Source organism: Nothoprocta perdicaria, unplaced genomic scaffold, assembly GCF_003342845.1.
Source record: "Nothoprocta perdicaria isolate Ctin4 unplaced genomic scaffold, notPer1 scaffold_32, whole genome shotgun sequence".
Classification (NCBI taxonomy): domain Eukaryota; kingdom Metazoa; phylum Chordata; class Aves; order Tinamiformes; family Tinamidae; genus Nothoprocta; species Nothoprocta perdicaria.
In genome coordinates this window covers 3,562,976-3,583,318 of record NW_020455555.1, presented here as the reverse complement: position 1 = coordinate 3,583,318, position 20,343 = coordinate 3,562,976, and the positions used below count along the sequence as shown (strand labels likewise).

Below are 20,343 nucleotides of genomic sequence, written 5' to 3'. Positions count from 1 at the left end.
CTCAGCGCGGCGCCCGCGGGGTCCGCCCGGGCCGCTGCCCGCGGCGGGGACGGCGCCCGTGCTCGGGGCCCGTTCGCGCCCCTCGTGAGGGGCCGCCGGCGTCCGTTACGGAGCAGCCGTTTGTGCCCCTGGCTGAGCGACCGTTGGCGTCCGTTACGGAGCAGCCGTTTGTGCTCCGGCTGAGCGACCGTTGGCGTCCGTTATGGAGCAGCCGTTTATGCCCCTGGCTGAGCGACCGTTGGCGTCCGTTATGGAGCAGCCGTTTATGCCCCTGGCTGAGCGACCGTTGGCGTCCGTTAAGGAGTAGCCGTTAGCGCCCCTTTTGAGGGGCCTTTGGTGCATCTTTGGTGCCTCTAGAGAGGGGTGTCCGTTAATGTGCAGCCGTTAGCGTCTGTAGTGAGGGGGCAGTGGGCGTCGGTTAACGAGCAGCCATTAGCGCTCGTTATTGAGCAGCCGTTAGCGCCCGTTGTGAGGGGCAGTTGGCGCCCGTTACTGAGCAGCCGTTAGCGCCCGTTGCAAGGGGCCATGGGTGCCCGTTGCAGGCAGGCTCCCATGGTGGCGGCCGCCCTTGCAGTAGGTGCCCGCCACAGCACCACTGATGCCTCCAGCGGCCCGGGTGATGCGGTTGCCACGAGCAGAGCACACGGCCGGTGTGAGGCAGCTCGCCCAGGGCCCTGTTAATCATTGCCAGGCCCTGGACACCACGCCGGTGCGTGCCCGCCCGTGGTGCGTGCCCGCCCGTCCGCCCACCCAGCCATCCTCGCAGCGGGCCGGGGGCGGAGGGCGCAACGCGTGACCTGGTCCTCGAGCTATAAGAACGCATCTTTGCAGGCAGGGACTGAGCTGAGCAGCAGGCACCAAGGCAGCGGGGTGCCCAGAGGTCCAGCTGTGCGAGGCTGCACTTTGCAGAGGAGTTTTCTTCTCTTCAGTGCAGCTCACCGGTTGTCTCTAGTAACACAGGCTTGTGTCTGTCTGCAGAGACTTGTGCTGGTGCCTGACAGCGGGCTCTGCTCACCCAGGAGGGGTCTTCATCCCCTCTGGGGCAGTAAGGACGCTCTGCAAACAGGTAGGACTGGTTCTGCTGAGCAAACTGAGCAGGGGCTGAGGTGCCCGCTGATGCTGTGTGCAGGGGAAACCTGGGCTCTGCGCAGGGGAAACCACTATTGTGTTGTCAGGTGGTCTCTCCTGGTGTTTTAAATTCCACATTTAATTCATCAGGTAGAAATAGAAGGAAATATTTATGCTGGAGAGCCTCTTACATGGCTTACAGATGTGAACGTAAATAAGGACAAGAAATGTGCTTACAGATGTGAATGTATAAAAGGACAAGAAATGTGTAGAACTAAATGCTGAGGACTGAGCGGAAAATGTGTATGTTCAGTGTAAAAAAAAAACTTAAAAATAGTATTTAAAAATGTTTAAATGTAAATTAAAACTTATTGTAACTACCATGGTTAGAATGTTAGTTCAGCATCAATTTAAGTACAGTGCCCCTGTACTTACAAGTAGTTACAAGAAGTTCTGCTGTAAACAAAGTACAGATGCATCTTTTCCAGTGTATTTAACAGAAAGTGCAGACTTAGAACATCACGTCAGTATCCATGAAGATACTCAGGTATTCTTGTGATGAATCCATGAGAAATAAGCATGATACGTTGTTGTTATTCATATACTTTATTACTTGGAAAGTTAAGTGTAGCCCGGACTTGAGATTATAGTTAGAAAACTGTGAACTGAAAAGTGATTGGAAATTTGAATGAAATTCAGTTTAAAATGAGAGATGTTACAGCTTTGGCTGGTAGTGTCCTCGTTTTTACCAGTGCCTTGAAAAACTGGAATAACTAAGTGTTAATCACACATTGATTCTGCTGACAACAGCTTTCTTTGCAGCCATGTGCTGTTCACAGAAAACAGCATTCTTAATAAGGCTGTAGTTGCACAAATAACAAACCGAAAATGGTCACTTTCCTACTGTCTTTCTCAAGATTCCCTTTGCCACAGATTAATACAAGTTTCTGTGCTGAGGGCTAATGTTTCTATCATATTTGTGTTGCTTAGGTCATTTCTTGTGCTCTTCTGGCATCTATAGGCCAATTTTTAACATATATAGAAAAAGTTTAGCACCGTAATAAAATTGGTTGTAAGAAAAATAATAGCCAAACCCTGTTATCCTTCCATATTAAAGCTGTTATTATTCAGTTTGTTCCATAGTCCAAAATCTAGCTTTGTTTTTTTTGTGTTTTTTTTTTTTTTTTTTTGCTAAGACTTTAATCAAACAACCCTCTTCCTCTGATTCTTATTCACAGTGAGTACAACTCACTGAAAAGCTTTGTCTGACTAAACTTCCAGTTGATATCTAGTTCCTTATGCTTTATTTATCCACTTCTGTTTCTCTGAAGTGAGTAGATTTCCTGGAGTCAAACACAGCATCCTTAGGTTGTATGAACAGTGAGATTTGTGAAATGATTATGACCTACATCTTAAATCCATGATTGTTTGTCTCTTTCTAGGGCTGTACTACTTAAAATAGTATATGTGAGCTAGTCTCTGTGTTAGCTATTTTTTTTTTTTTTTTTTTTTCTGTCTTCTATACAATCTATGTCCTCCTTCCTGAATAGCAGTAGAAAATAGTGTAAGAACTTTTGGACCACTACCAAGGTGATGCACAGATTGGATCTCTGTACAGGCAGTGGTGAAAGTTGTTAAGATTTGTTTTCTAATGTCAACTTTTGTTCCTGCTGCTAATTTTTTGTATGACTCTTTTCAGGAGAACTTAATGCCTTCATGGAAGCTAGGGAATATGCCTTGTTTTAGGGAGTAGATACTCAGTGATATGAGGTAAAGGAGCAACCCGCAAAAAAGGACAGGAAAGATCAGGTCTTGGCTGCTCTTGAAAACAAACTCCGGGGCTTCATAGATCTGTTTTTCACTTTGAGGATGATTTCTGCAAGGAAACAGTGATGGTGAAATTCATTTTATGCTTAGCAATTATAGGATTGTAGATCATTTGATGTATTTAGAAAATAGAGGTATTTTTGATATCTAAATACATGTTGATTTAACTGAGAAAGGCGTAAGATTTCTGTAGCACAAAATAGGAGACTTGGGGATGTGGAAGTTCAGATCTTTTTCTGGCAGAAGTTGACAGAGCGGTGTTAAAGTGAAGCTATGCAGACTTTTATCAGATGAAGAAGTGATCCAGATTTTTCTTTTATCTTTACTATTTCTGTTAGAAAAGACTTTGTGACCTGTGACAAAACATTTTTTTTCCTCTCCATTAAATATTTAGAATTGCAGAACTGAATTAGATTGTCTCTATGCCAAACACTGAAGCTTTAATGTAATGGAAATGAGTATAACAGCTAAAACATGCTTATTTTTTAAAGATTACCTTTTAAATATGAATTAGGCTTATTCCACATCTATTTCTGTTATTTTATCTTTTTTTTCCTGAATTATTATTATTTTTGTCTTAGTGACAATACCCCTTTATTGAAGCTGTTACATATTTTCTCCATTTTTACTACTGTCAGGGACAAAACAAACCAAGTGATACTGATTTGGTGCAAGATATTGTGACTATATATAGGTAATTTTGGTATTTTGTAAATGAGAGGAGTCTCTTCAGAATAATTTTAAGGATTGTTTTTGCAGGAAAGTACCTGTAAGCAACTTTTTAAAGCTTCTCTGCATTCAGACATGGCATGATTTTTGTATATGCCTGCTGTCATCCGTGCAGCTAATCTAATCAAGGAAAACAAACATTTGCTCTGACATTTGAGGAGGTAAATCAGAACTCATATTTATAACTGGTGCGTGTGTAACGTGATAACATTTATAACTCAAAATACTATATTTTGAAGGTCTGTCAGTAGGCCCAGACTACATAAATCATTCCTAAAACGACCTAAAATGGTCAAAGTTTATGTTTGTGGGCAATGTTTTTGTTATTTGGGGACTCAAGGCTGCTGTCAGCTGTTAATGAATTGAGGGAGGAGGATCAGTATTTCTCTTCTGAGATGACTTGATTACTTCTGAAGTTCCTCTGAAAGGATATTAAAAAGAAGTGAGTTAGTGTAAAGTGGGTGTTTGTTTGTTTGTTTGTTTTTTACTGTTGCAGCAGTGCTTTTGTGAAAAGCTTACTTTGCTGTTCTCTTTCTGCAGATAGAATTACCGCATGAAGCTATGCCTGTTGATAGCTGAAGGTTTCTAGGTCACCTTCTGTAAGTATCTAAGTGACATTTAAGTGCATCTAACTGGCTTTTTTTTTTTTTTTCCTGTATTAGTAGTAACTATTCCTAAGAACCTTTGCCTGGAAGCTTTTTGTAAGTATTTGATACAAATTCTTAAAAAGTGTCCATGGTAAGGTAAGGGTACAGGGAACTTGAGCAGAAGTTGTTATTGTCTACTCATTTACACCATATCCTTTTGCAAAACAGTCTCTTTATTTTACATTCCAATGAAAAGTTCAAGAACTCTATTTTCTGGGGGCTGTAAATCAGACAGACAGGGAGGCCAGTTTCCACTGTTCTACTTTGCCTCTTGGGATCTCCTAGAGCAGAACTTTTACTGCAGGACTCTTATTGTGTAAGCTGTAGATTGTGAAGCTTGTCCTTGAGAGCATGTCATAAAATAAACAGGGTGGAATCTTATCTGTCTCTATCTTAGAGGGTAAAGGAAATAAAAATGTTGGGAATCGCATGTCTTAATGGCAGACCAATCATCAGAACATGGGTTTTATGATCATCAGTCGAGCAGATTGCTCACTGTGGAGAGCAATACAGCTTTGTCGCGTGCATCAGAACTCTCAGTGCAGGACTGGAACTACCCTAATTCCAAAGCAATTTGGCTGGAAAACTTCTGAATTCTTTGCTAGGTGTTAAATATTTAAGTCTCAGTTCTTACATTCGCAAAGTAGTCTTGAGAGGGTATCAGCCCAGTCAGTTGTTAAACACCACATGTGTTAGATGACAGATCTTTCTATCCAAAGCAGCAGATGGTATTTTGGAGAAGGGGTAAAAGTCTAACGATGTTTGGGGATGAGCATGTAGCAAGCTTTGGGTGATGTATGTGAAATGTGCAAAGGGACTGACACTGGAATGGCTGGTAGACGATGCGTGTGCATGCATGTGTGTACCATTACAGAATCACAGAATGGTTAAAGTTGAAAGGGACCTCTAGAGATCATCTAGTCCAATCACACTGCTCGAGCAGGGACATCTAAAGCATGTGGCACAGGATGGCATCCAGACGGATTTTGTAGATCTCTGGAGAAGGAGACTCTACAGCCTTCCTGGGCAGCCTGTTCCAGGGCTCTGTTACCCTCACAGTCAAGAAGTTCTTCCTCACATGCAGGTGGAATTTCCTGTGTTTCAACTTAAACCCATTGCCCCTTGTCCTGTCACTGGCCACCACTGAGAAGAGTTTGACTCCTTCCTCCCTACATTCACCCTTCAGGTATTTATACACATTGATCAGATCTGCTCTCAACCTTCTCTTCTCCAGACTAAACAGACCCAGCTCACTTAGTCTTTCCTAATAAGATAGAGGCTCCAGTCCCTTAATCATCTTCATCACTCTATGCTGGGCTCTCTGTAGAAGTTCCACGTCCCTCTTGTCCTGGGGAGCCCAGAACTGCACACAGTACTCCAGATGCGGCCTCACCAGAGCTGAGTAGAGGGGCAGGATTACCTCCCTTGACCTGCTGGCATCACTCCTCCTGATGCAGGCCAGGATCCCATTGACCTTCTTGGCCACGAAGGTACGCTGCTGACTCATGGCTAACTTGTTGTCAGCCAGGACTCGTAGGTCCCTCTCTGTGGAGTTGCTCTCCAGCAGGTCCACCCCTAATCTGTACTGGCACCTGGGGTTAGTCCTCTCCAGATGCAGGACGCTGCACTTGTCCTTGTGTATGTATATTTATACATAAAACATGTCCTTGTCACATATATTTGTATGCCATACCTGTATATACAGTTTTAGCACTTCTGTGACCTGCTAATACATACAAAGTCATTTTTTGGAGGCATTGTTCCTTAACACTTCATCTTGTTCAGAGAGGAGGTCTCAGTGGTTACCATTTGTCTAGTGTGAGTTTCTCTGTTGTCTGGGCCTGCCTCTTCCAGAGTACACTGCATGACGACAGATACTTTGTTAAATCTTGTAAGGTACTCTACTGGGAAATAAGAATATAATTAATTGCTTTTTTTTTTCCTTGAAATGAAGTTTTTTTTATATATATATTTGCGGACTTTTTTTTTCTCTTCTTATTCTTATTTATTTATTTATTTTTGGGGATCGTTTTATATTAGTGCCTTTTCTTGTCCTTTGATCTTATGCAATTCACTCAGTATAGCCAAGGCACTAACAGGTGGTGGCCACATGGTTCTCTTGCAGAACAATGATGTATATTATGCCTAAGATCATCATAAAGCCTATTTAACACTTTGAAAATGAGAAGTTCTCCCTTTCTGTAATGTAATACTGAGGTATGTGTGATTTACTAATGCATCCTGTACTGTTCTGTGTTACACTGAAGATGTAGAAGCGTGGAATGGCAATACTATTTTCACTGCTGTATGCTGTGTTGCATATACTGCTTGAAGATTGATTGTCAGTCAGCTTCTCTTTAAGTGTTTATGTCTCTATACTGCTCACTTGTATTAGAAATATGACTGATCTAGGTTTGCTAATATTTGTTTCTTGGTTTTGTTTGCACAGGATCTGCGTGCACATCTCCGTTCAGCATTCAAGATGGTATTTCGAAAACCGCCAGATGGTGGCTGGGGCTGGGTGATCGTGGTCGTTTCCTTCTTTACTCAGTTCTTGTGTTACGGATCACCGCTGGCGGTGGGAGTCTTGTATGTGGAATGGCTGGATGCTTTTGGAGAAGGGAAAGGCAAGACTGCTTGGGTTGGATCGCTAGCAAATGGAATTGGATTGCTTGCCAGTAAGTGTAGATGCAGTATATGTCTTAAAATGAAATGTTTCCTTTATAGCATATACTTTGGTCTGTGTGTCCTTTTAGAATTTTTTTTTTTTATAATTGAAGACAGCTGGAAAGGAGGAAAATGAATGAGGACATTACTTTTTTGTCCTAGGTCAAGGTGACTTAAGAGTAACTACATTAAGAGTTCTGCTATACCTAATATGAAAAGCTACAGTGGTAAAAGAACAAAAAAAAATTACCCTCAGAAAATCTAAAATCATTCAATTTGAATAAACTAGTGACATCAAACTCTGAGCAAACGGAACCATAATTTCGTTGTTGCTGAATTTCTTTTTTTCCTATTTCTTTCTTTTTTTTCTTCCTTTTTTTTTCGGAATGAGACATTGACACTAGCTTTCGCATTTATATCTTTAAAAGCGAAACAACTGTTAGCCTGAAGTATCACAAGTGATTCAAAAGGAAAAGGGAAAGGTCAAATAATAAACCAGTTACTTTTTTTTTTTAAACTCTAGAAATAAAATTTCCAGTTAGGGTAGCTAAGGGTTATTTTTCACAGTTTGTTTAAGGAAAAAAAAATCCCTTTGATACCTAGAAAATTATGTGGCAATAGTGGCATTAAGTAAAACCACTTTACTAAGAGTTTGTTGCTTGAAGAGAAATAGCTGGCTTCTGAGGAAATAAAGCACCACTTTGGAAGTCCATAGGTCCATTTTGTTGTTGTTTTGTTGTTCAGGGTAATATCTGACTTCTGCTTTCCAAAGTTGTTGTTCAGGGCAATACCTAGCTTCTGCTTTTCAGAGTTTTACCGTGGACACTATTATCTTTACACTAAAACTGTCAACAAGTTTAATTGTCAGCAGAGAAATTGCTATGGGCAAAACCATTAAGTAATTTAATGGACAAAATCCAGTTCTAGATTCTGAGGAAATGTCTCTCTGAAAGAGGGTTGCCATTCAAATGGTGATGCAGAACTGAATAGAAGCCATTGCTTTCTGTGATTGTATAGATGGATGAATACTGGCATGACACTCATGTGAAGAATTTTTACCACTAGCTGAACAGAAATGGGCAAAGGTTATGGGTTGCTAACTACAAGAAAGCTGGATGTATCCATTTACATCCCAGAGTTCTAGAATTCAGGTTGCTCCATTATTCTCGGCACATACTCTTCCTATGTTAAGGATGTTAATGCATATGCTTTAAAGCATTAAGACCTACATGAATTGATTGAGAGAAGGAAGTGAAAGAAAAGGCCAAAGAAGATAGTTACTGAACTAAAACTAAACAGGAGGCAATTGCAAGAGAAGGGGTGAAGAAAAACCTCTCTGGAGACCAAAAGTCTCTGGCTTACAGCTGTTTGTCAGTAGCTCGTCTGACAAGAGTCTTAGCCCATTTTCTACTATGTCAACACTATGCTGCTTTCCAGATTTCAATTCCCTCCTCTTAGCTGCTGTAATAATTGTCCAGATTGCGCTTTATAGCAAATAAAAAGTTCTGTGACCAATTAATGCAAATCAAAGATGCTTTTAATATTCTTTTTGGTATAGAATAATTAAATCACTTGGAATTTTGACAGGGCGTAGGAGGAACTCTGTGTATGTTTGGGATTAGAAAACAGTTGCCTTAATGATCCTTTCTGTTTTGTAATGCCTCCAAAGACAAGTACAGTGAGGACTTTTTTTTATTGATATTATCATAGAGTTCACTGAAAACAAAATGTACCCACCATAAAAGACCCTACTGTCTTGTCAAGCTGACATCTGACCCTAATAACTCTCCTTAAAACCTATTGGAGGGACAATGTTAGTATTGTAACCACTACCCTAAGACTAGACTATCCTTTGCCTATTAGAGTTTCTTGTGTTACTGGTACACTTGTGTATTTCTGGAACACTCCCCAGGCCTCTTTGAATAGTAATATCTAAAACTTTCACTCTAGGATTGATATAAACCAAGTAATAGTAATGATTACTGTTGGTTTCTGGTGGATGTAGTAGGAAATGGACAATCCTGTTTCATTCTCAAATCATTTTTCTTGGGAGAATAAATCCTACATCTTTGATGATAAAAGCCTTCTATTGCATGTAAGGAGGAAGTTCCCCTTTATGGAAGAAACTTAGCAAGGACCAAAATATTGGAATTAATGCTCTTTAATATGCATGTCTATGGGAAGAATGATTACCTGGTTCAGAAATGAGTTACTTTGCTGCATCTTGTGTTTCTTCTCTGTGAAAGACCTATTCTTCTCCCTTCACAGTGTAAGAAGCATGCATGGTATAATAGTCATTAAAAAGCTCATAGGTAAGCTTTTATGCTGACTTAAAAATAATATGAAAGAATATAATCCCCTAAATGTATTTTCATTTAATATCAGGTCATTAAAGAGCTGCAATTGCTACTAGAGAGAACATGAAATGATTTTTTTTAATATTTATTAGAAATTATTTGCTCGCCTATCATTTAAAAATTCAAAACCTTCACTTGATTAGGGTTTTTTAAGTTGTATAGGATGTATTTTCAGCCCAGTTCATGAGACATGTAATTTCTTAGAAACTTTGTTTTTCATGCTGTTTTCAAGGCAGACCTCTTCCAGACCTAGTCACTAGTTTAAGCGACTAAAGTTGTTTCTTTAAAGATGTATGTTTTAATACAAAGACATTGACATAACATATTGCATAGTCATGAATACAAAAAGAGAGAGACAGTTTCTGTTGTAATTTCTGCTATTGCAGGTTCCAGTATTATAAGTTAGGTGGGTCTTTTCTGTGTTACTAGATGGTCAAAGTGAATTTTTCTGAATTATCCTACTTTCTTATCTGTGAAAATATATTACCTGTACTTTAATGTAAGTCTCCCCAAACAAACTGCTTTCCCTAGCGATATTACACATGAACAAATCAATTCACTTGAAAACTTTTTTTTTATTTTTTTAAATGTCTGTAGCTTATTAGAATATCTTTCCTCTTGATCCAAGAGCCCTCTACTCCTCTACCTTTAAGACTCTTGCTGGGAGCCCTCTCCAATTCAGTCTCACCCTTCTGATGATGTTGATGCTGGATGAGAGAAACAGTAGCAGTTATGGGGGGTTGCAACTATGTATAGGCAGTAATAGAACTTTTTTTTTTTTTCAACAGGTATTTTTTCTTATTGACAGAGCTGATAAATCACATTAAATCTTTGCAACTGTAGGAAGCAGGTCCAGGGACTTTGCTAGATTAGTACTATAACTGCATCAAAAAGAAATATGTGTCCTTTTATATATGCTATATGCCATACATTTATCTACTCAGCTTCCCTCCATAGCTGTAGTCTTGAATATTTTTTACAAGTGGCTGATGTTGGTAAGTCCTATTACATTTGCTGAGTTGGTATCCTTTCTACTTCTACTTTCTACAGTGTTTACTTCTGACTTGTGTGAGAGCTAAACTTAGATTTGAGACATAGAAACCCAGTACAGCACCTTGTTTATTGAGATGAGTTTTCTCGTAGCCTGTGTTCCATTTCTGTCCCCTTGCTTGTAACACGGGCAGTGTTGCTAAGGCTGAATGTTCTGCCATGAGTAAGAGAGCTCATCAGCTGGAAAGGAGATCGGACTGGGAGATTGGGGGTTCGTTGCTGTGCAGGATGGTGTTAGTTATAACTCCGTGCTGTGTGACCCTATGGTGCATTATTGAAAAGTGACTAAAAACAGAAAGAAAAGCACCGATGCCTTTGAACAGGGCAATGTTGAGACCTCCTCTTATGATACTAGGTATCATTCTAATTAATACTGCTGAGGCTATAATAGGTGAGATAATAGTCTCAGGATGATGTAGGGTAATTGAGAGTCAATCTATAGGGGGAAATTGGAAGGACTTAGTGTATTTAGCATAGTTGTTTTACCAGGACAGTGGAGAATATTTATTATGTTCTTCATAGTCTTGTGTTTGTCCTACACCAAGTGTTCTTAATTTTACACCCATTTGAAGATCAAAATTAAATTAGATCCATGTTATACTTGTTGAAACCAAAACAGACAAAGACCTTGGTGTCTCTCATTGGCACCACAGCTGTTTATAGTAAAAGTTGATTTCACAATATTTGGCATTGCAGGATACACCAGCTATATGTCTTCCATTCCACTTTATTAATGGAGAAAGAACACAGGAAAGGTTTTTCTTGAAAGGCAAGTCTTGAGAGAGTAACATGGTGTTTTTACTGGTCTGAGACATTTAGTATTAAGTGTCTAAAAAGCATGGTTTTGTGTTTTCGAGCAATATTTTTATAAGTTTGCAGAAGACCTTTCCAGCATTTGCAGATTTTTGGAAAAAAGTCTTACACATATATAGCTCCCACCATAATCTACAGAAAGTGTATAGAAATCTATACAAATCTATAGAAAATATTTACACTAAAGTATACATCTTTGTCCCCTTAGAAGGGGAGGGAAAAGGGGACTGAAGGAGAGACAGCAGAAGGATGGAAGGGTTTCTCCCAAAGAAGTTCACTTTTGTCAGAAAGGAGTGAGAATCTTTGGAGAATGTTCTCCAAATGTAAATTTTTTTTTTTTTTTTTAATAATCTAGTGTTCTTGCCCAAAGTGCAAGGGCAAGGGAGATTTTCTTTATTACTATCTGGTTTTAGCAGTGCCTTCTGCTAAAGTCTGCTGGACATAACAAAAGCAAAAAATTGCTTTTGTTATGTCCAGCAGACTTTGCATAGAGACAATGATCATTGTGTCAACACTGCAGTTTTAACAGGCTCAGACAAATACCTGCAATGGGAAGAGTTAAATTAATACACATGATAAGAAAAAGAACTCAATTTTCCAGTGTTGTTTGTTTAGTAAATGTCTTGTGAGTGTATGTGCTGAAGGAGGAAGGACCCTAAAAGTGAGTGGAAGAAGAAATAATTTGCAGAGTTCTCTCTCCATGTGAGCAGATGCAGCAGTAGAGTTTGGTTCTTGATATCCATAAAAGATATATTCTTTTTTATATAGTAAAATTGCAGGCTGAAGCGTTGTCTTCACAAGGAGAATGTCTACAGAGGTCAGAAGATCGTGGCAGTTATAAAATTTATGTGTGGGACTAAGTAGCTTGTTTTCACATGTCACAAAGGACTGACTGGTCACACTAAGGGTCAAGTCTTTTATTCCTTTTAAAAAAGAGACCTTAAGGAAAATATCTGTGTACAACTGAACCCTCCCAGTTCCTCCCCTTTGATCTCCCTGCCTCAAGGTCTGCTGCTTTGTAAAAGATCTCGGGAGCCTCTTGACCACTTCCTGCAGAGCCTGATAACTGTATTATCTGGCTGCTGAGCCTTAAATGGTCATATGCAGGGCACTGGTGGGCTTTTAATCCTTTAGATCTTTTGAATCTTTGAGAAAAATACAGTTTTCTTCCTAGAGTTAGCTGCCACTCAGTTAAACTGGATTCATACCCATTCAAACAGATTTTGTTCTAGCCTTAAAATGTATGGTTTGGAAGGAAAAAAAAACAGTGATTTTTTTTGTATCAGAGGTCAATATTTATAAAAATCTTCAAATATCGTGCTTATACCTTTGCTAACTCTGGGAGTTGTCTAGCAAACTAAAGAAAATGCTGTCCTAAATGCCACTGCCTTTGCTTCCTATTTAGGAAAGTCACTGGTTTTATTTTATCTTGGACAAAACTGCAGTGAGAAATGTGTTATCAGTGGAAAAATCTTTCTGAAATACCGTCAACTAAAACCCTTATGCTGCCTGAAGAGCCATTTTCCTTGAGAAAGTGAGAGTCCATTTTGAGCAAAGTCCACAGGGCAGGAATTCACAGAGCAAGTCTGTCTCACTCTGGGAAAGTTGGATGTTTGACCAGATTTAACTGCCTTGAACCTATTGTACTTGAATTACTTGTAGAGAATAACATGTTTGTGTACAGTAAATGCCTGTAAAAATACCATGGCAATAATCAAAGGTACTGTGTCTGTTAGGAAAAAAATGCAAGCTCTTTGGGGAAAAAGGAGAGGAAAGGCAAGGAGAAAGGACTGCATATTGCAGTGTTCTCTTTCGTGACTTTTTTTCTTCCCTCTGGAATGGTATAATGAAGGGAATGTGAAAATAGAGCCTTGGGTGTAGGGAAAGACGGAGCTGTTTTTCCTCTTATCCCCGAGACCTGTAATAACTATTGTAATAGTTACTTTGGTGTTCTTACAAATGGGCCATTGCTGAGCTGCCAAATCTCTTGCTGTGTGAGATGACACATTAATACTGAGCTTATTGGAGCAGGTTCTTTAGTTTTGTGCAGGTTATTTTCCTTGAGGACAGAGCAAAAAGATCTCTTTGTTCCTTCCGTGCATTTGGTGGCATTCCAGAGTAGAGCTGTGATGTCAGGAGCATGAAGACGATTCCTCAGCTCTGTGTCACCTTTGTTCTGCCTTAGGACTGCAGGGTCCTACAGATCCTCCTTCAGATTCCCTAGTGCAGTCACTGTGTTCTCTAGCACTACCACCACAGGCTGGCTGCAGCCTGTGCCAACAAGTAGAGAGCAGGTGGAAGAGGGTACCCTGTAGTGGAGTAGCTGGGTAGTAGGCAAGAAATAAATAATAAAAATTGAGCTAATTTTTCTACCTAATTCAATTATGCTATCACCGCCTAACTTTTTTTTTCTTTTTTTTTTGTGTAGAAGGCTTTTTTTATGTAACACAGATTTAATCCTTTGTTTATTTTTAAAATCCTGTGGTCTTAAGAAACATACCAACTTAATTTGCCAGTTCTAGTTATTAATTCTAAGAATCAACAACAATCTAACACTTTCAGCTTTTATTCTCAGTAAGTTATTCTGTGGTTTTGGCCAGCTTCCTTCCCCACAGCATGCTGATTCTTGAGAAGCAGCAAGTACTTATATCTCCCTTTCTTGTATTTTCCAAAATCCAAATAAACCCAGTAGGTCCATCAAATTTTCTTGTTTCTTATTAAACTCTTGTTCTTTGCCTGGAAAAGTCCTAATTCAAACTCTTCTTTAAGCTCCCTAAACAGATGGCTCTTGTGTGAGGCAAAGGTTCTGACCTGCCTTGTATTTGAGGATTGGTTCACCTGCAAACAAATCTGTGCTCCTGCCTGCCAGAACTGCTTGTCCCATGGCTGGGAACCACATGAAAACCTTGCCTACATTCCCAGCTGCTTGCTCCTGTCTGCAAACCTGGGCATGCACCGTCATCAATTCCAAGTGTTGTTCACCTTATATCACCCCTCTGGGCTCACCTCCCATCTGCCGAGAATCTTAGTTATGTGCGAGTTGGGGAGGACCAGTAACGAGTAGCAGACTCCTAAGTTACTGCTTTTGCAGGTGGCATTGACCCTGTGGAGGGTCTTTGTATCAGTTTGAATGAGATCTGTTTTTTAAAAAGGTATTTAAATAATATCATTCATCTTATCAAAATTCTAAGCTTGTAATTGTCAAGTTTAGGACCATAGGGTTAATATGTCAGTTTATTTATGAACTTTTGGAATTGAAACATTTCAGTTAAGAGATATTTCTTTGCAAAGCAAGTCTTTTGCTAGTTACTTATTTATGGAGGACATAAAACTTGCATGCTGCTTCAGATTAAAAGGTGTGTTCCAGATTCCACAGCTGAAACCGGGTGCTTATTCTACAACTTGAGAGAAGGATCAATTGATAGAGCTGGAGTAGGAACATTACCAGCAATCCACTCTCATACAAAAAACTAACCATCTGAGAAATTCTGGAAAGTAGTCAGTGGGAAAAGCCTCTTCTGAATTTCTTAAACCTTACTCTGGATGTTATCGAGAAATAATTTGAAGTTTTCCTGTAAACACCAAGTTATGTAGTAAAACACTTACTTAAATACCTGCAAAATCATGGAAGATATGTCGTTTTCACCTGTTAATGTCAGCACATATTTTCTCTGTACAAGCACCAGGTGGCATCGTGACTGTGATTATGAGTAGAAGTTTGTATTTTCCATTTCAATTTTATAAATCTCACCTTAAATCAAGATTATTACAGATGTCCTATCTGCAACACAGTTTTGAAAGGTGTTTATCAAGAAATATCTGTTTAGTTAGGATTTATATGGTTATTTACCTTTTTTGCTGCCTTTTTAGAAACTCTGTGTAAATCTTAGGCTTATAATAATGATTTTGTTGTCCAGTATATACATACTATCCTCTGTTTAAAGACTTTTTCTCTCTCATCCTTGTTACCTCCATGTTCCCAATATCAGTTCTTTCTTGAGCAAAATTCTTGAAAACCTCATCCTCTCTGTTATTATAACTTACTGGTCATGTAGAAATGCATTTTTATTTTTAATATAATTATATTTTGGAAGAATTATTGCAACATTTCCATGAACTGATCTTTTTAAAAACTCCCTGCTTTTCACAAGTGCTGCTGTTGTAATATTTTCACTGTTTTTGCCTAGGTCCTGTCTGCAGTGTATGTGTATCATCTTTCGGAGCACGACCAGTTGCAATCTTCAGTGGCTTTATGGTGGCTGGTGGCCTCATGATGAGTAGCTTTGCACCTAATATATACTTTCTGTATCTTTCATATGGGATCGTTGTTGGTAAGGAGCACCTCCCTTTCCTAGAGAGACTTTATTGTTTTCAGTGTTGATTTATGAATCTGGAAAAGGAAGCTCTTTCACAGATGCAGCTAAAGACAGTGGCACCTGAGCTTTCAAGGAATACTGAAGTTCTGGTGGGGGCTGCAGGCAGAGTTTTATAATGTAGGGAAAGAAAAGCTATGCATCTGTTTGCATTCTGTTCACACTGATGGTTCTTTGAGATGGAAGAGCTGAGATTTTACATAAAGCGGAATCAAGTGGTTCTTCTGCAACCATGCCGTGCTAGTCTTAGAGGAATAGCGTTTCTTAAAAAATTTTGCCATGTACTCAATTCTGATTTGATAAACTGGAAATCATTAAGGAGGGATATTGTTATTTATGTAAGCAGATTGGATTTAAAGCACTATGACAAAGGCATGAAAATGCTGTTATCTAAGTAGGTGGTGTGCTGCCTCTCCTGCAGTTGCTGCTGTGGGTGGTTTAAAGACTGCAATTAACTGAAATGAAGACATCTTGCTAGCCAACAAGGGCCCACAGAGTGTGTAAACTTGGCCACATGGCCACGCGGGTGTAGCTGCACTGCTCTCCAGGGCCAGCCCTTGGACAGAGAGCTGTGTAACTCCCGGAGCCCAGAGCCTGAGCTAGTGAGCTCCTCGAATGCGAGGCAGCCACACACACCTTCTGAGACTGGGAATGGTCAAGGCAGGAAGGTGGGACGGTGCAGGAGAGGCACAACTCTCTCTTATCTGAGGAATAAATACAGGCATTCATATCCCATGGTGCACATTTTATTTCTAACTTTTTTTTCTTAAGGACTTGGATGTGGCCTTTTATATACCGCAACAGTTACCATCACGTGCCACTATTTCGACAAACGCAGAGGCCTTGCACTTGGTCTCATCTCAACAGGTATGGCTTTTTAGTTTTCAGCCTTTTTAACTTTTCCACTCTGACTGATGCAACTATCATTATCTTGACCATAAAAATCAGATGTGTATTTTTCTCAGCTACTTCTCAAAGTACTCCTAAATTCAAAACATCAGTAGCACTGAAGATACCATACGAACAGAGTTTAGATGTAATAGTAAATGCGTTTTCACATTTATGGTATAGATAGGAAAAGGAAATGAACTAAAATGAAAGCAAGTTCATCAGTAGCAAGGACTCCATGTAGATGTGCGTAATAGCAGGGAAAACCTGTCACAGAGCACCAGTTTCCTCCTTTTAATTCAGACAACGTCGGAGGTGAGAGAGACCTGAAATGCTGTGTGGTGTAAGTGCTGGATTGTCATAATCCCACATTAGTTGTGCTTTTTAGAAGTATTTGAATTTAAGGTTTACAATTTTTATTTCCTATCTAAAAGGAGACTAAAATTTAAGAATTGGGGTTATAACCTGTCTTTTATACAGAATTGGTAACTTAGTGGACTGAGTCGATGTAGTTAAGTAATCAAATTGTGTCACGCCTGGCTGTCTGTACTGTATGTTGTCTCTCTTCTGATCCCTTTACTAAAGTTGCTGTTAGTGAAGCGAGGTCTGACTAGACACTTAGAGCTTCAAAATAGCAATACCTGGTCCACCTAAGTGGAGTAAAGGGGATTTCTACTGAAGTGTTCGTTGAGCTCATTTTCAGCAACTTTTACTGGGCTGCCAGGTAATCTTGCCCTTGCAGGGATCTTATTGAGCCTTGGCTAGTTTTAGTATATGAAAGACATATCTAAACTTTATAATTATTTTTCCCTATATTTACCATTGAAGTATATAAATGTTTTCAGTAAAACCTAGGGCAGTCTTCAATAAATCATTTTGCATTAAAGTTTATCTTTAAATTGGTTTGAAAAAAAACAATGCTCTGGATTCACAAGGGGAAATCCATTGGTTATAGTGGGCTTATGCATTCCAGCTGGAAATGCTGAAACTTCTTGTTAGTGAATGGAGTTCTTGGCTCTTATGATTACAGTGGTCTTATTTTCCTTTTGTAGGCTCAAGTGTTGGACTCTTTATATATGCAGCATTGCAAAGAGAACTTATTGATCTGTATGGACTGGATGGCTGTCTCCTAATAGTTGGCGCATTGTCTTTAAATATATTAGCGTGTGGCAGTCTGATGAGACCATTGGAGTCATCTGATTCCCCTTCACCAGAAAAAACACGTGTAGACAAAGTCCCAGATCAATATTTTGTTTACCATGAAAAAGAAAAGTCTGTTGAAGAAAATATAAGCATCCTCGAAAAGGGCTACATTGATGAGAAATGTGTGAACAATGTGCCTGATTACAAACCAGATAGCATTTTAAATAAGAATGTATTAGCCTCAATAAATGTAAATGAGAAAGACACTTATAAAAAGAAAGTTGTTGAACAGACAAACTTCTGCAAGCAACTTGCCAAGAGGAAGTGGCAGCTCTATCTGAACTACTGGGAGGAAACTGTGGTTCTTTTTAAGAACAAAGTATTTTCAGCTCTCTTTGTTGCCATCTTGCTCTTTGACATTGGTGGATTTCCTCCTTCACTGCTCATGGAAGATGTAGCAAGAAGTGCAAACATCAGTGAAGATGACTATCATGTGCCCCTTATTTCCATAATAGGCATTATGACAGCTGTTGGCAAACTTACTTTAGGAATACTAGCAGATTTTAAATGGATAAATACTTTATATCTATATGTATCAACCTTAATAATGACCGGAATGGCCTTGTTTGCGATTCCATTTGCCAAAAGTTACCTTACGTTAGCGATGCTTTCTGGGTTTTTGGGTTTTTTGACTGGAAACTGGTCAATTTTTCCATACGTGACAACAAAGACTGTAGGAATTGAGAAACTGACACATGCATATGGGATATTGATGTTCTTTGCTGGACTTGGAAATAGCCTCGGACCACCAATTGTAGGTAAGGTGAAGTTAGAAATTACAAAATTCCAATGAGCTTGTCGGGACCAGACAATTAGTTTGCATGCAAGTAGTTCTAGCTGGTCCTATTAACAATGAAAAAGTGAAATTAAAGTCTTAGAAAAGATCACTTTTGTGGAGGTGGGTGAGCTGGTTGTGTTCTGTTTACTACTTTGATGAAAAGCACATTAAATGTGCAGTTTAGATTTGACCTTTCATTTTCACAGTGTCTCTCTACCTTACAGTGCTGTGTTGCATTTGACTCATCACTGATGCTCTTCTCTTTTGTTTCCACCCTTCAGGTTGGTTTTATGACTGGACGCAGGAGTATGACACTGCCTTCTATTTCAGTGGCTTTTGTGTATTACTTGGTGGATTTCTTTTGCTGTTGGCAGCGTTACCCTGCTGGAATGCCTGTGCCAATCAGAGCTCCAAGCTGCCTCCAAATACTTACTCCTACAAAGTTGCATCTAGCGCCTAGATGACAACTGGAAAACACTTCATTTTTTTTATATTATGTAACAAAATATTTTAGTAATTTTCCACTTATTTATGAAGTCCAAAAATCCTGTTCCACTAGCAAAATTCCATTGTTGCTTGATGTTCCACTCTTTTTTAATGAACAGTCTTATTTTTTCTGTTATGCACTGTGTTCTCAGCCTTTGTCTACTGTAATTTCCTTTCACCCTGTTATGGGTATATTCTGCTGTATTATCAGCTGTATTTTTTTTAAGGTCGGGGGGACAACAGAGACTTTGAAACAAAAATAAAGGCCTAATCCTTGTAGGGGAAGGAAGGCATTACTGTCACCTCTTATAGGTCTCTAAGTTGCACAATCAGACTTTACAAAACAAAAATTTGCCTTATTATAATGTAATACTGTGGTGAGGTGCTTGTAATATCATGCTTAGCTTAACAACTTGTTTTTTTTTAAAGTTTCTACAATTTAAAATGAAGTGCCAATGCAGGGGAGAAGAAGAGGGGGAACAAAACCAACCTTGTGTTACATAATTGAACTTGATGATGAAAGTAAAAATTCTTAATACCACTGAAACCAAGAGCTATGTTTATAAGTATTGCACATTTTGTGAAGTCTGTTTATAAAATTGTTGAACCAAAATCTTTTAAACCAAGGAATAAATATGATTGTTGAAACCGTGTAAAGAAATGCTGACTTGGTTATGCAAGTTCATAATCTTCAGATTGGAGCTGGAATTCTGCCATTACAGAGGCTCGCAGAAACCCCCAAGTGGGTGTTCCCAAAGGTTTGCAGGTCACCCACAGGCCAACAGTGACGGGGGCCTCTGTTGTTGCACAGCTCCAGTTTAGTAGGTTGGACTTGTTGAAAGTACCTTGTACTTAATAGTAGAGATATCAACAAAGTAGGTTTGGTTAAAAAAATGAATCATGATAGGTCATTTCAGCTCTTTTTTTTTTTTTTTGGAATGGGCATAACTATGAGAGACATTAGCAAAATAAGTAAGGAAATGTTGTGGAGGGAAGGAATAACTGAAGAAGTACAGGGTAAAACTGAATGGAAAGAGTTCAGATGCTGAAACAGCAGGCAGGCACAAAAAAGAGAAAGCTGCTGAAACTCACTGCTCAGGTACTCAGTAGTTGCAGGACAGCACTCTGTTGTGTGTTCAATCCAAGGCTCGAGTTGGAGAGGCTGGTGGTAACTTCCCTGAATAATGGGAGCAACTCTTGCTGCTTCAGCTGCTCCCGTGTCACAGTTGTCTGCTCACTCTTGCAAAGCAGTCACAGAAATCTTCCATCTGTCTGTTGTGTCTCCTGGGCACTTTGACTCTTTGCTTTAGGTTTAAAGGTTACTGGAGCAAGTTGGAAGTCTTGTGCGAGGTGGAATTTCAGTGACTTTTCAGAGTTAAATACTGCATGGTTCACTGCAAATGCTTAAGTAGTTCTCGGCGTTACTCTGGTCCTCAAATGTCCACTGTGGTTCCAGG

The 20,343-nt window shown here is 39.4% G+C and overlaps 1 protein-coding gene across 1 annotated transcript; it reads left to right on the top strand.

The window, feature by feature from the left end:
• Window positions 1-4,164: 4,164 nt before the first annotated feature.
• SLC16A9 (solute carrier family 16 member 9) lies at window positions 4,165-19,471 on the top strand. The gene is made up of 6 exons (XM_026043082.1): window positions 4,165-4,223; window positions 6,721-6,949; window positions 15,346-15,489; window positions 16,303-16,398; window positions 17,472-18,380; window positions 18,682-19,471. Exons 2-6 carry the CDS (start codon window positions 6,754-6,756, stop codon window positions 18,858-18,860), a joined length of 1,524 nt encoding a protein of 507 aa, XP_025898867.1. The 5' UTR covers window positions 4,165-4,223; window positions 6,721-6,753; the 3' UTR covers window positions 18,861-19,471.
• Window positions 19,472-20,343: the final 872 nt, after the last annotated feature.

Bases quoted from the DNA above. Each gene is read 5' to 3' on its own strand.
- SLC16A9 (XM_026043082.1), top strand. From the start codon at position 6,754: ATGGTATTTCGAAAACCGCCAGATGGTGGCTGGGGCTGGGTGATCGTG. The intron at 6,950-15,345 runs GTAAGTGTAGAT...GTTTTTGCCTAG, and splicing joins TGGAATTGGATTGCTTGCCA to GTCCTGTCTGCAGTGTATGT. The intron at 16,399-17,471 runs GTATGGCTTTTT...TTCCTTTTGTAG, and splicing joins ACTTGGTCTCATCTCAACAG to GCTCAAGTGTTGGACTCTTT.